The 18821-nt window shown below is 44.5% G+C and overlaps 2 protein-coding genes across 7 annotated transcripts in view; both read left to right on the plus strand.

Annotated features, from left to right (window-relative positions):
* GMEB1 (glucocorticoid modulatory element binding protein 1) overlaps nucleotides 1-11827 on the plus strand; it is a 31233-nt gene extending 19406 nt beyond the window's left edge. For all 6 annotated transcript variants that reach the window (XM_077337784.1, XM_077337779.1, XM_077337781.1 and 3 more), the window contains exons 7-10: nucleotides 90-218; nucleotides 2368-2505; nucleotides 4361-4483; nucleotides 9892-11827. In XM_077337784.1, coding sequence (XP_077193899.1) covers nucleotides 90-218; nucleotides 2368-2505; nucleotides 4361-4483; nucleotides 9892-10598 — 1097 coding nt within the window. In that variant the 3' untranslated portion in view covers nucleotides 10599-11827. The remainder of the gene's footprint in view (nucleotides 1-89; nucleotides 219-2367; nucleotides 2506-4360; nucleotides 4484-9891) is intronic.
* A 4925-nt stretch (nucleotides 11828-16752) lies between these two features.
* YTHDF2 (YTH N6-methyladenosine RNA binding protein F2) overlaps nucleotides 16753-18821 on the plus strand; it is a 35148-nt gene continuing 33079 nt past the window's right edge. Inside the window, exons 1-2 of the mRNA XM_077337786.1 lie at nucleotides 16753-17129; nucleotides 17425-17449. Of these exons, the coding sequence (XP_077193901.1) occupies nucleotides 17103-17129; nucleotides 17425-17449 (52 nt within the window). The 5' untranslated portion in view covers nucleotides 16753-17102. The remainder of the gene's footprint in view (nucleotides 17130-17424; nucleotides 17450-18821) is intronic.

Genomic DNA, 18821 nt, shown 5'->3' on the forward strand with positions numbered 1-18821 from the left:
AAGCCTCGGACTGGCACAGTGTGAGGGGGAAGGACCTGTTGAGACCTCTTTGGCCAGGAAGCCCTTTAATCTTTGTGCCGCTCCCCCAGGAAGCATTGCCCAGATTGCTGTGTCTGAGGAAAGCATGGAAGAAGGGATTGAATGGAACTCTGCTCTGACAGCTGCAGTCACCATGGCAACAGAGGAAGGGATCAAGAAGGATCCGGAGGAGATTTCAGGTAGGTCCGTGCCTGTCTGCCTAAACTGCCTGCCTGCTTGAGTCTTTTTTTTTACTCCAGTGATTTTAATAATGCAAAAAGTGAGGTTAACATTTAAGTAGAAAACATTTTGAGGAGGGAGGGAAGCATCCAACTAGATTCTCAAAGCTTTGCATTTGCACAGAGAAATCGGTTGCACATCAGTGTATTTTGCAGTCCTGAGGTTTTATTCAGATGCGCAGCCAAGAGCAGAATGTAGACATCCCAATTCCATTGAGTTTAAGTTGTAACGTTTCCCACCCCAGCGTCTGACAGGTAGCTTTTGCCCCTAACTTGCACAGCCAGCCCTTTTCAGTTCTCTCTTACCATGTATGTAGAAGGGCCTCTTGCATCGGGTAGAGGCCTGTCAGGATGCAGCTGCCAATAGTCAGGGGCTTGCACATCAAAGGGATTTCTTTCTTTCCTAACCCCACAGGATGTGAAAACCTCTGGCTCTGAAGAAATCAGTTGTCACTACAGAAATCAACCCATCTCCATGAACTTTATCCCTTCCTAAGATGGAAAGTTTAGTCCTGCGCTTATTTGTGGCAGGAGCCAGTGGATCCATTTCACCAACAGCAGCACTTTCCTCCATAGCAGAAAGTCTTCCATGATGCAAAAGACACGTTCTTGCTGGTGGTTGTGGGCTGTGTGGCCGTGGGCTGGTAGTTTCAGTCCCTGCTGTTTTGCCAGTAATTGTGGCTGGCATCTTCAGAGGTAGATCATGGCAGGATGGGAATCTGCCAAAGTGCAGAGTTTGTGAACAGTTGCTGGGCATTTTGTTCACTTCTCAGTGTGTCTGTGTGTGATGCCTCACATTCCCGTCTTATCTGGGAGTATCCCAGGAGATTGATTGGAAGCACTTTTCCTGTGTCTGGGTGGAGTTCATTAGCAAGTCCATTAGAAAGTGTTTTTCCTGTTTTTTCCATTAGTCAGTATCTCGCCTGTCTTATCTGATGAACAATTGCCAGGTGTTTTTAGAGTCCCAGGTTTTTTAGGACTGATATGTAGGCTTTATTAATTTTCAGACTCTTTTTGGTTGTTGAAATTGTACGGTATTTGTTAATTTAATGGCTTTCCTGTTAACACACTCCACACTTTGGCACAGAGAAATTTCCATCTTGCCTACTTCTGAAGAAGCCAGCTACAGTAACTGGCAAAATGTCAGGGACTAAAACTTCCAGACCGTGGCCACACAGCCTGGAAAATCCACAACCAGTTGACTCCAGCCATGAAAGACTTTGACAATTCACACGTTCTTGCATCAGTGGCAGCCTCCTTGTGCTGATGGAAAGCCCTGGCATTTGCAGGATGGATCAGCACAATCCAGGCTGTCTTTCCTATTGAAAAATATATTCAATATATTTCAGATTTGAAAACTTCAGACTGGAGTTTTGAATTGTCAGTGGATCTTTCTTGGTAGGAGCGTAACCAAGAATCTTGTGAACAAAGTTCATGACAAAGATAGAACAGGGAAGGAGAGAAAGCAGGATTAGGATAGTGTTAAAACTCATTCTCATGGTTGTAAATGAGATGTTCAGCAAAATGATCTGTTTGCAAGATCCATTTGCTGTTAATCCATTGCATGCGGAATGAACTGTGAGACCTCACAGGAGATGGGCAAGCCTACTGCCCTATCAGTCCCCAGTCCCTCCCCCAGGCCTGTCTCCACTCTCCCTCCTCATTTGGACACCATTTTGAAACTTAGCAAGGTATGTGATGCTAATGCCTGCTCTGAACCGCTTGCTTTTCTCTTTACCTGCTTATAGTTGCATCACTGCTAAGGGATTTCCTAAGACAATTCGAGAACAGAATATGCAGATTTACAAATATATCCACAAATATTCCAATTAGTATCTAGCATATTTAGTCGAAGCGAAAGAAACTTTTATGGAATATCATGCAGACTCTCAGTAACTGGGAAATATGGCTCCTTTTTACTGCAATAGCAGATTCCCTGCTGCTCTGATCAAGCCTTCTGGATTCGATTGGTAACATTTCAGAAGCCAGGTTCCAAAGATGCTTACCAAATAGCTGCTTGTTTTCTATGAAGTCTGGCCAGTTGGACTTGTGAGGATGTGGCGAAACAGGCTTCCCTCTTGAGTGTCTGGCTCTCTCTCTCTCGTTCTAGAAGACACCTTGATGTTCTGGAAGGGAATTGCTGATGTGGGGTTGATGGAAGAAGTGGTCTGCAACATTCAGAAGGAGATTGAAGAGGTGCTGAAAGGTGTCCAGCAAAGACTTGGCCACACACCCCTTCCGGTTACTGGTGGGTAGGAGGTCAGCAGCCTCCGCATTGGTAGGAAGTTGTTTACTGATGGTAAAGGTCAGGGCTGGCCAAACTGTGGCTCCCCAGAGGTCCATGGACTACAGTAACTATGAGCCCCTGGAAAGCCACAGTTTGGCCAACCCAGGTATAAGTTCAGATGTCTATTTGGTGACCTTGTGTGTGTGAAAAATGTTAACTTCCTCTTTCTCATTAAGGACTTTATAAAACTAGTACAGCCTTTCCCTTTCCCTTGCCTAATAAAAGCTCTGTGGCTCAATTCTTTGAGCAGTATAATAATCCAAAATTTAATTTGTAATCTCTATTTCCTGAAAGACAAAGATTTTTTAAAAATTGCAACATCCAGTTATATTATGATTTTGATTTGAGAGTAGGAAAGGGGATCACCCTGCTTGGTTTGGAATTGTAAAAATTTACCAACCACAGTAAAATGAAATAACATCTTGGATTGGAATATAAAGGACATTGCAATAGCATATGAAAAATTGTATGTATTCTGCCAAGGGAACAAAAGAATGGAAGATGCACAAAAAGATTGCTGAAAGGACCTTCATTCTAGCAAGAGTAATTCAGCATTCTGCTGCATAGGAGATCCAGCATATTTATTTATTTATATACCACCCTCTTCCGAGGCTCAGGGGCCTTAAGGAGCCCAGGAACTACCCCTCCCCCAGGCTGCTACAGCTTCCTTTTTAAGCAGACATCAGAGTGAATGGCAGGTGGAGGTTCTTTTGTAAGTAATGATAGATCCTCGTAATAATAGCTTCCCCTCCCGGTAAATGTGCGGAGGAGAAAGTCATATCAGAAAAATGTGTACATGCATAGTTGTTGCTGGTGCCTGCAATTTGTAACTGAAATTCTGTGAATAAGCTAGTACAGCAGTTCTCAACCTCTCCTATCTGACACCCCACCAAGTGCTCTATCAAAGAGCCTGGGTGCCACCATGGTAGAAACAAAAAGCCACCTTTTTCTGAAAACGTTTATTGGCATTTTCTTTTATTTCTCGTTTCGTGCAGTTTTTGAGGAGATAAAAAATTTTACGGCAGCACAAAGGCACAATCCCTAGTCAGCGGGAAACCAAAAGATGCTGGGTGGGCAGGGAGGCTGGGGTTCCCCGCTTGCTGGGGGGCTCTAGGTAATTGCCTTGGGAGCCAGAGAGGTGGGGAGTGCCCAATCCCTATAAAACTAGCAGCTTGAAACTCACTTGCCTGCTGTTGCCTACTTCTGAGAACAGGAGAAAACATATGAGGGAGAAATTGTATTGGAATCTGGAAGAGATGGCTGACACTCTAGGAATCCCCCAGATCTCTACAGTCCTTAAATTAGAGATTTTAGGGATTCCTCAGATATGATGCCACTTCTGGGTTCAGCTACAATTGCCCCCACTTTCTCCTGTGGGCCAGCCCCACGGTGGGACCAGGGAATTAGGAGAAACACTAAGTGTCCAATATGCCAGAAAGTCACAGATGGATAATCCATGGCGGGTGCAGGGGAATGAGGGAGAAAGAATGCTTAGTAATTGCTATGAAAACCCTGCATCCCATCAGTGGAATACATATCTCTAGTTGAGAGTCACTGGGCTGGCAGATGTCTTAGCACTCTCACCGAAACAGTAATTTGCAGAGTTCCTTGTAGGCAGCCATGACAGTTCCAGTTGTTTTCAAGTTTGTAGCGCTGGTGTCTCTTTGATATAAATCAGAGTCACAGGTAATTGCTTCAGAAGCCTTTGGTAATCCGAGTGCAGAAAACACAGATGACTGGGCTTTCTGGGGTAGGGTGACCACTGTGCTTTTTTAGTGATCTGGAACCAATAATCCATGGAAGTTGTTTCTTGTAGATGCAGCCGTCCTGAATAATGTTGCTCACACGTTTGGCCTGATGGACACTGTCAAGAGAGTGCTGGATAACCGGAAGAGCCAGACTGTTCAAGGAGAAGATCAGTTTCTCTATACTCTCGCAGGTAGGACCGAGGTTTGGGAAGAGCCCCTCTTGCAAGGAGAAAGAACTTACCTATGAGGCTTTGCACATTCACAGCTTTTATGCAAGAATGTACATTTCATTTTTAACAGATATGCAGATTTTCTTTTAATACAGCAACCATTTAAACTATAAAAGTTCTATCATTTAAACATTCACCTGCTAAAAAAAAAATCCTACCTTGCCCAGATGCACGTTCTTGCCTATTGGGTTGGGAACCATAACAGCAACATCATCATTATTTTCATAGCCCGCCCTTCCTGAATGGCTCGGGGCGGGTAACAACCAGATCAAAACATGCCAATAATATAAATTTCATAGATGAAAACAATCATTATATAGAAGTTTAAATTTATATGATATTAAAAGCCACCTTCTTAAAAACCTTCCTGAGGGGGTGGGGCTCTTTCATACTGGACAGATCAGAGTTTTTTGTGGGTGTGTAGGGAGGCCAGTATTTTTCAATGCTAATTTCCAAGCCTCAACCAGAGGTCAGGTGGAACCGCTTTGTCTTACAGGCCCTCCGGAAATGTTGGAAATCTCTGCCACTAAAGCTGGACCCCATGACCCTCTTTCTCTTTCCTTCAACATGGGAAGAGTTTTTCCAACAATTAATAATTTTTTCTTGTTTGTTAGCCCTCCAGGGCAGCTGGTTGGGCACTGTGTGAAATGGGTCACTGCCTTGGATGGATCACTGGTCTGATCCAGCAGGGCTGTTGTTCCCTGCCAGCCTAACCTACCCCACAGTATTGTTCTGAGGATAAAGTGAAGGACCATGTAAGCTTCTTTGGGTCTTCACTGAGGAGACAGTGGGTATAAATGCAGTAAATAATAAATACATAAATTCTTAAGTTCTTCCGTGTGCAAAATATTCATTTGAAGAAGGTTATTTTTTATACCCCATTTTTCACTGCCCAAAGGAGTCTCAAGGCAGCTTACAATCGCCTTCCTCTCCCCATAACAGGCACCCTGTGAGGTGGGTGTGGCTGAGAAAGTTTCTGACAGGACAGCTTGGTCAGAATAGCACTGTCACGGCTGTGACACCCAGCTGGCCTCATGTGGAGGAGCAGAGAATTAAACCTGGCTCACCAGATTAGAAGCTGCCGCTCTTAACCACTACATCATGCTGGCTCTCCCTACACCACGCTGGCTGAAGGATTGTTTCCAATATGAGGGAGCATTCACACCCTCACTGCAGTTTGAAGGAATATTCTACCATATTATTCTGCTGCAGTTTTTTTAGTGCACAGGTTGCCTTATTTGATTGCTATGTTAGCTGCATGAGCTTCACAAGCATCTGGAGAATGGTGTTTTGTTTTTTGTGATGAAACTTGCAGTAGATATTGCAATGCCCTACATCGGTATCATTTTGGACACGTCATCCTGTTCCCCAGTACTCAGCATGCTCCTTTGGTCCTGCGTAGCTTCAACCCAGATGGTTTTAAAAAATAAAAAATAAATGCTTTTTTATTTTGAAAAGAGAAATAAGAGCATAATAGAAATATAGGAGGGATAAAGAAGAAAAGTGGGTTAGACATAACAGTTCATATAATTATTCAAAATTCACTTTACACTACATACTATATTAGACAAGCAAGCAACAAAAAGATTCTTTCTTCCTTGTCATACAACAATCCTTACTTCAGTTATTATAACCAATCTATTTCACTACTATATTTTGTCACTATATTATTATTTTCATCATTACTATATATCCCATGTTATACACCTCATCAGATATTAGTAATATGTCAAAATCTGTTATGATAAGAAAATCCATTTGATAGCTGCTGTTATAAAAAGCAACATATTCTTGGCTTCCATAGGGAATTTAACTTTTAATATATTTTGTCTTTTCCCATGTATTTCCTTCCAATATTTTGTTGCTTTTTTGCAAGTCTACCAGCTATGATAAAAATTTCCATCTATTCTTGACATTTCCAACTTTTTCCTTTATAATTTTTATCTATTTTCTCAATGCCCTCTGGGATAGTGTTCCATTTAAAACATTTTATACCAATTTTATCATAGCTGGCTATGAAAATACCAATTTTCTCTAGCTGGCTGTGAATTTGATTTCTTCTTCTCCTATAGGATTGTAGTATTTGAGATTGTTTTATTGTAGATTTTATTGTTGCTTGCTGCCATGAACAACAATAAAATAAATAAATGAATAGACAATAACCGTTCTGATTAGTACAGTGGTTCTCAACCTTCCTAATGCAGTCAAATTTTGACCCCCTTTGGGTTGCCGAGACTGTTGCAGTGGCGGCGGCAGCATCAGTGACCCCTGGGAAAAGGGTCAATCAATCCCTTCCAAGGGGTCACAACCCCCAAGTTGAGAACAGCTGCATTAGTACATTGGTATTCGCTCTTTAAAATTCTGCATCCTTTTAATCATACATTTTTCACTTGTTCAGGCAAAACACCCTCACTAACCCAAAAAGGAGGAGAAGGGGGGGGGAGTGCATCCAATTGCCAATCCACTGCAAACCATATGGTTTTGAGCTTTTTTTTTTTTTGTATTGTGTTTGTGCATTTTTGCTAATGTTGGGAATATTGATTTTTATTTTATTATTATTATTTACTTAGCTTTTAAAAAGTCACGAAACATCCAGAAAGGTGTCCTCTCTTTTGGAGCTGTTCCCAAGATCAGTGAATAATGGTTAAGAGTGGCAGTTTCTAATCTGGTGAGCTGGGTTTGATTTCCTGCTCCTCCACATGCAGCCATGTGTGACCTTGGGCTGCTCACAGTCCTGATAGCACTGTTCTTACAGAGCAGTCTTGTCAGTGCTTCTTTAGCTCCACCTGTCTCACAGGTTGCCTGTTGTGGGAAGAGGAAGGGAAGGTGATTGTAAGCTGTTTTGATACTCCTTTGGGTAGTGAAAAGTGGGGTATAAAACAATAACTCATCTTCTAACCTTTCAAAACTGAGCACTGAAAAGGATTGGCTATGGAGCAAAGCTCTGGCCTGCATTCCAGAAAGACCTGGATCCTAATCAGGTTTGCTGCCTGTTCCTTATTCCAATAACTATTTCTTATATGTAACATGAAATGCAATGTGGCTTTTATTTTTGTATTTGCAAAGTTACTTAATACCAGGATGACATACTGTGGTAAGAAACTGTTAAGAGAGCAATCCCAGGGAGGTTTATTCAGAATCCTACCTAGTAGGGCTTTCTTCCAGGAGCCTGCTCTGACATATGCCAGATGTAATTTTCTTACAGTTTCTCTATTACTTTGAGCACTTGGTCATCAGAGGTTTAGGCTCCCTGCAGTCAAATTTGATGATGAGGGCCAGGGGCCAGGGGCATTCCCTACTTTGCAAGGCAGGAAGGAGTTGGGTTCAGTCATCAACACCTCCAGTTAGAGATTGCAGTTTACAGATGTGGGAAAGATGTCTCTCTATGTGGGTCCACAGGCTAGCTTGATATAACATCAAATCTCCACATGCTGACAGAGTATTGGGCCTAAATAATCAACATCATCGAGAATCCCCTCTACTCTTCTTCCCCTTCCCACAATCTCTCATAACAGAAATGCTACATCTCTGCACTTGGAGTGTCTGTAAAGCCACAGTAGCTTTGTACATGTAGATTAATTTTTGCCTCACTGACAATTGCTAAATGTTATGAGTTTTGAGAACCTATGTTCCTCCCCCCCCAAAAAAATCTTTATAGTGCCTTTGGGCTTTATGTTTCTGTGTTATGCTAGCATTGAATACAGTGATATTGTTATTAATTTTAGACCACCTTTTCTGAACTAAAATGTTGGCTCAAGGCAGTTGCTAGTATTAAACAACGTGCACCAGAAAACACTATATAAAATTCAATAGTCATGTCATGTATACCCAAAATAATTTTTAAAAACACACCTGCTCCTGTTACCTGAGATCTGTACCTGGAGATGTTGATGGGTGAACTCCGGACCTTCTATGGTGCAAAGTGGGTACTCTACCAGGGATCCTGAAACTAGGATTGCCACCCAGAGACCCAAAATAAAGAACAAACACGGGGCTCAGCAGGAATCCTCTAGGACAGTCTTCTGGGACTGATCTTCCTGAAAGGACTTGAAGCACTGCCCCCTCGTCACAGTGCCAAGAGGTGCCCCAGTAGGATGCCAATTGTCAATGGTATGGAAGGCTACTGAGAGATCCAGAACTAGCAAGAGATCCAGAACTAGCAAGGTCACATTCCCTTGTCTAGTTCTTGCTAGACTTCATCAACTAAGGGCACCAAACCAGTCTGCATTCCAAATTCCAACCTTAAACTGGATCAAAATGGGTCCAGGAAATTAGTTTCTTCCAAGAGCCACTGCAGCTTAGAGGCAACCATCTGCTCTAGCACCTTGCCCAGGAATAGAAGATTAGAGACTGGCTGGAAGTTCTTCAACATGATAGAGTTCAGAGGGGTGTTTTTTTAGAACAGATTTACTTGACCATGAGTGCCACAATTCCCACTCATAAGGGAGCACTTACCACTCCCCTCTGGCGGCATTAAGGACAATGGTGGTAGGCCTCACCTCTCCAAGGATCCAGGCCACATCCTTAGGTGCCCTGAAAGGTATCTATATTAATTGAACAAGAAGATGCCAAAGGTCCATCACCTGAAAGTGCTTCCATGCCAACATCTAACAGAGTGGATTTGGGTGATTTTTGTATGTAGGGTAAGTAGCAAATGAATCATAGCAGACCATTGTGTGGTTAGAGTCTAGTTTTCTGGAGCTATGATATAAGATCCTCTGAGTTGCACAGAACAGATCAACTGGCCAATTTCATCCAGAACCAGGGTGACAGCTCAGCCCTCTCTGGGGGAAAGGGTGTTTAGGGGTGATTGTGTCAACAACCTGGACCATGTCCCATTAAGGTCAGTCTGTCTGCAGGATGGCGAGTGACTTCAGTGGGCACAAAGTGTGGTTACTGGCATCAGATTGGTCCCCTTCAGTGCTGCTGTGGGTGTCAGAATCTGGAATGTGTCTGAACATGAGTCTTGCTGAGAATCCTATATAAGCCACTTCCATTTCTACAGTAGAAGAATGTATTAATAAATAGTGAGGAAAAATGAGAACATAGGCATAGTAGCCTCGAGAGTTTTAACCAGCATCTTTCTGGGGTTTTCTTTCCTTTTCTGGCTGGTGTATTACTCCCCCCCTTTTTTGTTCTCTGTGAGAGTCACACTTGTCTACAGAAACAGGCAGTTCCACCCACCTTTCTTCTCCTTCTGTGGGAGCAGCAGAAATGGCTGGAAATACTTTTCCCTGCCAAGAAGCTGCCAGTGTGAAAATATATTTTTCCCCCATCTTTCTTTGCATTGGGAGAAGTCCCTCCATTTCTTGGCTGTTTTCAATGCTTTTTCTGATTTTTGACTGAGTGCTGCGTTCCCCTCCCCCCAGACCTGGAACGCCAGCTGGAGGAGCAGAAGAAGCTTGCCAGAGATCAGAAGACAAAATCGCAGACAGTTCAGAACGTAGTCCTGATGCCTGTCAGCACCCCAAAATCTTCCAAGAGGCCCCGGCTGCAGCGTCCTGCCTCAGCCACAGTCCTAAGTTCCTCTGCCTCGATCCAGCAGCCTCAATTCACAGTTATCTCGCCCATCACCATTGCGCCCATGGGGCAACCATTCTCTGTCAGCAACATTCCCATGGCAACCATCAGTCAGGGCTCTAGCCCTGTGACTGTCCACACCTTGCCCTCTGGGTCACAGCTCTTCCGGTACGCCACGGTGGTCTCTTCGAACAAGACCGGCTCATCTGATACTGTGACGCTTCACCCGTCCTCCAGCCTGGCTCTGTTGAGTTCAGCTGCCATCCAGGACAATGGGACACTTGCAAACGTGGCCACCATGGTGAATCCTGTGGAACTGGTGGCCATGGAGTCCGGACTGACCTCCACCATTCAGGCTGTTGAGGGCACCTCGGAGGATGGACAGCCCATCATAGAAATAGACCCAGCACCCGACCCAGAAGCTGAGACAGAGGAATCCGGGGCCAAAGCTGTGATTCTGGGGGCAGAAATAAGGACTGAGGAGAAAGTGGTGGCTGAGGTTGATGGTCACCAGCACCAGGTCCATAATGTAGAGATTGTGGTCTTGGAGGACTAGTTGGGGTGGCAAATGTTGATTGTTCATCTCTCTCAATTTCTCTCTCCCTTTCAAAACAACCTTCCACCCAGGTAAGTTTCCATGGATGATGTAATTTTTAACTAGCCATGTTCACTTGGAAGACTGCAGACCCTCATCTGTACAAACCAAACCATTAACGAAGGGAAAGGAGAGGAGAGAAATTCTTCCTCAGCAGCCCGGGAAGACAGAAAGCAAGCCATTGCTGTTGTTAAGAGCACGTTTCTAAGAGAAAGGTTTCCACTTCTATGTTTGAAAGGACCTTTTTGTCCATAACTTTTTGGTTTCTTTGCCTGGAATATTTTCTCTTAGGAATGGATCTTGCCAGTTACTGGAGAGTGATCCGACTGCTGAATTTGAGGGGAATCAGGCTCTCTGTGTGTTTCCTGGACCCCCATGAATGCCAGCAAAGGACTTTCTGACTAATGTATTATGCTGGGATTTTACTTTGTGTGCGTGGGAGGGAGGAAAGAAAGAAACTCCTGATTGATTCTAGACATCACCCTGCTCGGTGTGGAGTATATTTTATTTTTATTTGTTGCTGTCCTACAGATCTTTTCAGCTTACCCATACTACTGTTATTCAGGGACCCATTCTCGGCTCCCCCTTCCCAAACCTTTCTCCAGGGTTTTTCTTTTCCATAGGCATTGTTACAAGATTCTGAAAATTTGCTCAAGCCTTATACACACACACAGAAAAGACCTGGGGGAAATGCCGGGTGTTTGTGTGTGGGGGGAATGAAGGAACAAGGCATAGAGTCTAAATACCACCTGCCCTTTGACATCCTGGATGTATCTAACGTGGGTTCTGCTGTTGCATGCTGGGAGAGGGAGACTTGGTAGGCTGAGTGCACTTGCTGTTTACTTTGCACGCCAGGAATTGTACCAGGATAACTAGCTCTCTCTATATTTATGTATACAGAGAGCTAGTCCATATATATATGTGACTGTGTGTTTTTGTTTTTCTGGAGAATTCTGACTGGCACATCAGTTTGGTCATCCTTCACATAAGTTGGAGGGTTTATTTTCCCCTTTAAGGGAAGGCTGGGGAGTGAATAAAGGATTCCCCCCCCCCAGTTAATTTGTTACAATCTGGAGTGAGAATCTGCTTTATTTGAAATATTTAAAGTCAGCAAGAAGAAGAAGAGACTTTTGGGAGGCATGGGGAGAGTGCTGTTTGGCTTTTTTTCATTAAAAAGTTTTTTTTTTTAATCCTGAAAATAATTATTATATTTGTATGGTGAGAACTCACTCTTGGAATCTGTTAAATGTGTCACTGCAGGTCTTCTTGGCACATACCCAGCCCATTTCTCTCAACACCAAGGAAGTTCCTGATCATAATTTTAAGTACTAGCTTTTTAGTAGTTTTCTGGAAAAAAATCCATACTCAATGCCAACTAATCATTCAGCAAACAACACAAAACAGAGTATGATCTCCTGTTCTTGATACCTACTGTCTAAGCTGCAAACTTACTCATATGTAGTCGTATTTTCAAAAGGGGGATCCAAAGGTAGATATCAAAGCAAAAGAAGTGTGGGTAGACATGACATAGGACACAACAGAATGTATGTGTTACCTGCATGTTATTATTATTTATTTCCATTTCTTATAGCTCAGGGTGACTCATGAAGTTTAAAATACATACACACAGATAATGTAAATATTACATTATAAAATTTCATGTAAAATTTCAATTACAGTTAGACTAATTTAAACTAAATGGTGCCTGTTCCATCTGAAACATTATATCCACCAAATAATAGTAAATGGAGGGCACCAGTGTTTTAAGAAATACTTAATCAAATCATTAATGCCAATGGTGCTTTATGGACTGACCTCTAGGATCAGACCATATCAGAATTTTACAAGGATTAACTTGTGTATGTTTAAATCAGCCTTTCTCATTCTTTTTACCATCGAGTAACCCCTGAAACATTATTCAGGCTTTGAGAAACCCCAGAAATGGTGTGATTGTGCAGAACATGGTTGGGAAGCATAGCTGCGTATACACTCACCTGGGACTTCTCCCCTTCATCATTGGCCATTTTAGGAGTGGAGAGTAGGTCAATATGACCATATATGGTCATATCACCCAATAAATATGTAATATATTTTAAAAATAATGTTTTAATTAATTAACTTCTTCCAGGGCGGTCAAGAAACCCAAGGGTTTCCAGAAACCCTGGTTGAGAAAGCCTGAATTAAATAATTACAAATTTGGGGGCAGCCTTTGTATACCATCTCCTGACTGTAAGGCTGGATTTATACATGCCTTTATTTCAAATTTCATAAGTGTAGTCTCAGATATTTTGATGCTGAAGATTTAAAAAAAAACAGTGACCTAATCCCCACTGCCCCAACAATTTAACATGGGCAGAATCCAATGAAAATACTGTTCTTGTGCTCAGTTTTTTAAAAATTTCAATGTGATGCTTTCTACCCCAGGGTTCAGGCCTATCCAAATGCACCATTTGACTTGTCTAGTGGAACTTCCTGCAGTTGAAGTAAGTGATCTTAGAGGCTTCCAAACTGAAATCAGCATTCAATAAGAGTTTGAACTAGGGATGGAAAACATTTAACCAGCTCCATATGATGTTTAAGAGTGGTGGTGACCTCTAATCTGGAGAACCTGGTTTGATTCCCCACTCCACATGCAGTCAGCTAGATGACCTTGGGCTAGTCACAGTCCTGTGAGAGCTGTTCTCACAGACCAGTTTCTCTCACAAGTCTTTCAGCCCCACCTTCCTCACAGGGGTCTGTTGTGGGGATAAGAAGGGAAGGTGATTGTAAGCTGCTTTGAAACTCCTTTAGTAGTGAAAAAGTGTGGGATATAAAAAACATTTTTCTACTTGGGCCTTTCAACTGGATATTCCAGGGATTAAGCCTTGTGAAAGCAAAGCAAAATATGATATGAGGCCACCTGGGATTGAACTCTTCCATTGTGGAGTAGATACCCCCTTGATTGGACTAGGTAGAGGCACCCCAGTAGTGCCAACCACCAGTCTTCAGATCTGAGTTCTTGAACCCACGTATACCCCTATTCCATGAGGCTTTGGGCCCTCTGCAAGCAGTTCAGCTGCCCCTTTGAACAGGCAATCCTGCACCTAGCTTGGGTGGTAGGATTTGAAACAGTTGCCCAAGAACAACCTATTTCATAATTCATCACCGGCTGTAGCAGTTGGGAAGCAGATTCTGTTAAGGTGGCGATTAGGGGCCTAGGCTGACTTTTTTGTAATGGTCTGGCCAAGTGCTGGTATTAGATTGTAGTGACCTTCACAGTTCATTCAAATAATTAAATCCAAGGGAGGAGATGAGGTAGAAAGTTGCTTCAGTCTTAAGTTCAGGATTCTTGTGTTCAGGCAAGCATGTTAGTCCAATCCAAGAAGTCAAGGCTTTCAGGATTCAAGCAAGGAGATGTCAGCTTATCAGTGTATAGCTTATGTTGCATCCACACTCCAAATGTCCTTTCAGAGGGTTTAGAGTTAAATGCCAGCTGCTGAGGCTCAATCCTGCAACAACTCATCATCACTCTCAGTAGGTAGCTGATATCTAGCCTGCAGCTCTGCTCTAAGTCTGCTTTTGCCAAAGTGCAGGTGATCCTGAAGGGCTGGAAGCAGGAAGTTGGCTTTCATTTGTTGGATCAGAGCAAGGGGATGAAGGGAACTCGGTACAAGCCCTTGGATGAAAGTCCTGGTACGCTTGTACCTCCTCTTGTTTGTGGGCTTCTGCTACCTCTGGTTTGGCTATGCTGGCCTCTGCCTCCTCTGTCCCTGCTGCTTCCTTCTGACCCTGGCTGTTCTTCCACATTGGACCTGCAGTGAGCGGCACTGTCCCAGCAGAAGGGGGCTGTTTCTCCCCACTTGGGGCTGAAGGCAAATGAGTTACCTCAGCAGGTGTCAGTTCATTTGGGCACAGACCTGACAAGCCTGGACAGTTCCACAAGGGCTGCTTTTGGGGTCAGTGCTATTTAGTTTCTTCATAAGTGATCTGAAACTAGGAGTGAGTAGTGTAGTGTGCAGATGCCAAATGACTCAGGATGGTGAAAATCAAGGCTGACTTGTGAAGAGCTCCAAGAGGACCTCCACAAATGGGGTGAGTGGACAATAATGTGGAAAATAAACTTCAGTGTCTGTAAGGTAAGTAAAAAGTGATGCATGCTGGGAGAAACCCCCCCCCTATTTTTAGTATAGATCAGCCTTTCTCAACTTTTTTACTGTTGAGAAACCCCTGAAACATTCTCCAGGCTTCAAGAAACCCCAGAAGTGATGCAATCATGCAGAATATGGTTGGGAAGCACTGCTGTGTACAGTCCCACCAGGTGTCCCTCCCCTTCCCATGCCCTCCAGGCCCATCATTTGACATTCTGGGGTTTCTTGAAACTCTGAGGTTTCTTCATGGCCCTGGAAGGGTTTCCTGAATGGGTGGGAATTAATTAATTTTTAATATATATTTTTGTTAAACATTTGTTGCATAATATGACTGTATATGGTCATGTTGATTCCCATTTTGGATAGATTAAAACATCTTCAGTGCAATTGATTCCTTGTCTTTGGTAGGTGACCACTCCAACTGTTTTTGTATTCTTCAGATCTAAATTGATGCCTCATTTTTGGTCTGCAGACAAAATGCAGACAGTGAACAGAACTAGAAATGTCTTACAATGCAGCTGAGATTTCTGTCATCCCCAGCTTCATCCCAAATCTCCAGTTTTCCAGCCTGCATTTGGCAACCTTATTCAAATCTCCTGCTGGTGGCTAAGAGACAGTTGGCAACCTTAAGGAAGAGGTGCATGTAAATTCCACTCAAGAAATACTATATTTTTCATTTGTATACTGCTTTTAATTATAAATGTTCAAGGTTTCTTAAAACAACACACAGTTCAGAAAGCAATAATGACCTTTTAAAAGTTAGCTCCCCAGCCTGGTTTCACTCAGGCTGTTTCTTTCTAAAATGGTTTTCCTTCAAATTTACCAGACTGTAAACTCATGGTTTTAGGCACACTTGCCTGGCAGCAATCTCCACTAACCACAATGAATCCCATTAATCACCAGTGACGTCTTCAGCCTACCCTTCCTCCGAGGAGCTCATGGCAGCAGACTCCCTTCTTTCTTCCACCATTGCACTATTTCAACTATCTTGCAGCAGCTCAGGTGCCTCCTTTCGGCCTTTATAAAAAGTATTTTGTTTTTTGAAAAATGAGACTTCACATATAGTCATATGGATTATGGTCACAATCTATGCAGAACGTCTCCATTGTTAGCAGGAGTTTTAGAGCAGAGTAGCTCTGCATTGGATCACTTTGCATCACATCTGGGGAAAGAGATTGCGGGAAGCCTGGAAGGTCTGAACTCTGAAGCAAAATCCTTGAGCCTCTAGGGAGGGCGGTATATAAATGTAATAAAGAAGTGCAGAAATCATAAATACCTTTTATTGGTATCAATCAAAATGATTGATATCAAAATGATTTTATTGGCATCAATCAAAATGATATAGAGCAATGCGCAAACTTCAGCAGAACTCTTCAGCAGAACATGTTTAACCACATTTTTAAACATCCGACAAAAAGCGCACCTACACATACATTTTTAAATGCTGGAATACATTTTGTTATAGCCTTTATAAAGCACCATTGGACTTCTCTTCGATGCTTTGTTAACCCCGCAATCTCTCCTTTAAAAACGATTGTCAGGACTGTTCGGTTCCTTCCTGGAAGGGGGATTCCTGGCTGGGTAGCCAATTTTGTAGCGGCAAACATAAAAAAGCGGAAATTATTTATTAAGTCTCCGAAGTTCCGCTGCACAGAGACATTTGTTGTTGTTAGGTGCGAAGCCGTGTAGACAATGATCCTCCAGGCCTTCCTGGAGACATACAGCACCTTAAAGACGAACGAGGCGTATTCCGGCGGGATCCTTCGTGACAGAACGCTCACCGCGCCAACAGCACCGAGGAGCACATTCCTAGCGGAAATCCGTCTCATGCTGCAACATTCCTGCCATTGGTGCACTGCCCATGGCACCCCTCAGCTACTCTCAGGACGCCGCGCGCCTTTTATTTCCCCAGAAGGGGGCGCGCTCCACGGCCACCGCCCCCTCCTCCCCCGACGTTCGCAGAGAAAGAGAGGCAGGCCGAGCCGCATGCGCGCTCCCTTCCCACGCCTCCCGCTCTCGAGGCGCCTGATCCAGCGCGCTGTGCGGGAGCCGATAGAGAGGGGCGCGGGAGGACTAGAGCGGCGACGCAGAGCGAGCGGCGGCGGCCAAGAGGAGCAGCAACGGCGGGCGGGGCGAGCGAGTCAGTGTCCGCCAGGAAGCCGAGAGAGAGAGCGCGAGCGAAGGAGAGAGCGCCGTGTGCCTGCCTGCCCGCCCGCCCGCCTTCCCGGACAAAGCCGCCGTTGTCTCTTCAGCCCGGCCTTCCGTTCTCCCCGCCCCCGGCTTCCTCCCGCGCTCCCTGCCCCTCGTCGGAACTCTGCCGCCGTCGCCGAGCGGAGCAATGTCGGCTAGCAGCCTTCTGGAGCAGGTGAGGCGCGGGCGGGAGTCAGGCCTAGGCCTAGCCTGCCGGGGCGGCGCGGCATGGGAAAGGGGGACGGACCGGGAAGCGCCCGCGCGGCTTAGGCCTGGCCGCGCTCCTCTCTCGCCCAAGGGGGAGGAGAGGCCTAGGCGCCGCCGCCGCCGCCCTGGCCTCTGCCTCCCGTGGCTCGCCCTCCCCGTTTGTGCGCCCCCTTCCTGCCTTCCTTCCTTCCTTCCTTCCACGTGATTCACTTTCCCCCTCTCTCTTGTGTCTTTATTTCTCGGTCTCGCCGCTGCCGCCTCAGAGACCCAAGGGCCAAGGCACCAAAGGTGAGTGTGGGGAGGAGCGACATCCGGAGGGTGGGGGCTCTAGGGTCGAAAGGAGGAGAGAGAATGGGGGGGGGGGTGGAGTGGAGAAAGGAAGAAGAATGTTAAAAGGCTGGGCATGTGGGACGGGCCCCTTTGCTTCTTACTGGAGTGCTTAGACCTGCGCATACGGCGTAGTTGAAAGCATGTGCAAGCCGTGTAACACGTGATTCTTCTTTGTATCCGTGTTGAGTCATTCTTATGTTACAGTCCCTGGGAGTGTGGCTGAATAGATGCTTTGGTCACTCCCCTATCCCATTCATTTTCTCCCTCCTGTAGGCCCAACTGAGGACATGCTTTTACTCCCAGATCTGGTAATAATCATCACAGTAAATAAAACAGAAACCAAGTAACAACTTTTAAAGGAATAAAATTTATTGCAGTCCTAAGTTGTTGTGAGTCTCAGAAGTTTATGCTGGGAAGAGCTTAATTGTGTTTTTGTGGTGCTGTTAAGACTCCCTGTTTTTTTCTGGTGATTAAATCTAGGTTTAGCCAGTGGATACATGTGTACCCAGCTTGCTGGGGGTAAACGGTAATGACTGGGGAAGGCACTGGCAAACTACCCCGTATTGAGTCTGCCATGAAAACGCTGCAGGGCGTCACCCCAAGGGTCAGACATGACCTGGTGCTTGCACAGGGGGATACCTTTACCTTTACATGTGACTGAAGGGAGCATCCATAGACAGAGGCAGCAAACTTTTGAATATCAGATCTGGAAAGCAGCAGCAAAGGAAGAGCCTCCAGATTGTATGCTCCTCCAGGGTAGGGGTGGCCAAACCTGCTCTCCAGATATTCATGGACTACAGTAGTAGTTTGGCCACTCCTGTTTTGAGGTAACTGGTTTGCTGCGTTGTAGAAAAAGGGTCTGGTTTAGATGGGTCCCTGGCTTGATCAGCTGATTTTTCTTAGGTTCTTATGATTGAATGCCTTAAAACAGGGATAGTCAACTTGTGGACCTCCAGATGTCCATGGACTTCAATTCCCATGAGCACCTGCCAGCAAACGCTGGCAGGGGCTCATGGGAATTGTAGTCTATGGACATCTGGAGGACCACAGGTTGACTACCTCTGCCTTAAAACACACTCACCCCCATTTACCCAATATCCAATGAATGCAAGTGAGCGTAGGTTGGTTTCTCTTATGTGACTCTGTGTATGGATGTCCATGTGTGTGTGTGTGGACATGCAGTGGGTTCACTGTATTGGCTGTATAGGGTTAGTAAGAAAAGACTTGAACTGTGGGTGCCTCTCTCTTTTTTTAGGCATCTGAATCTTGGTGCTTGCTGCTGTTTTCTTGCTCTTTGCATGTGGCATATTCTTTAAAATACAACATGTCT

Source organism: Paroedura picta, chromosome 5 (genome assembly GCF_049243985.1).
Source record: "Paroedura picta isolate Pp20150507F chromosome 5, Ppicta_v3.0, whole genome shotgun sequence".
Lineage (NCBI taxonomy): Eukaryota > Metazoa > Chordata > Lepidosauria > Squamata > Gekkonidae > Paroedura > Paroedura picta.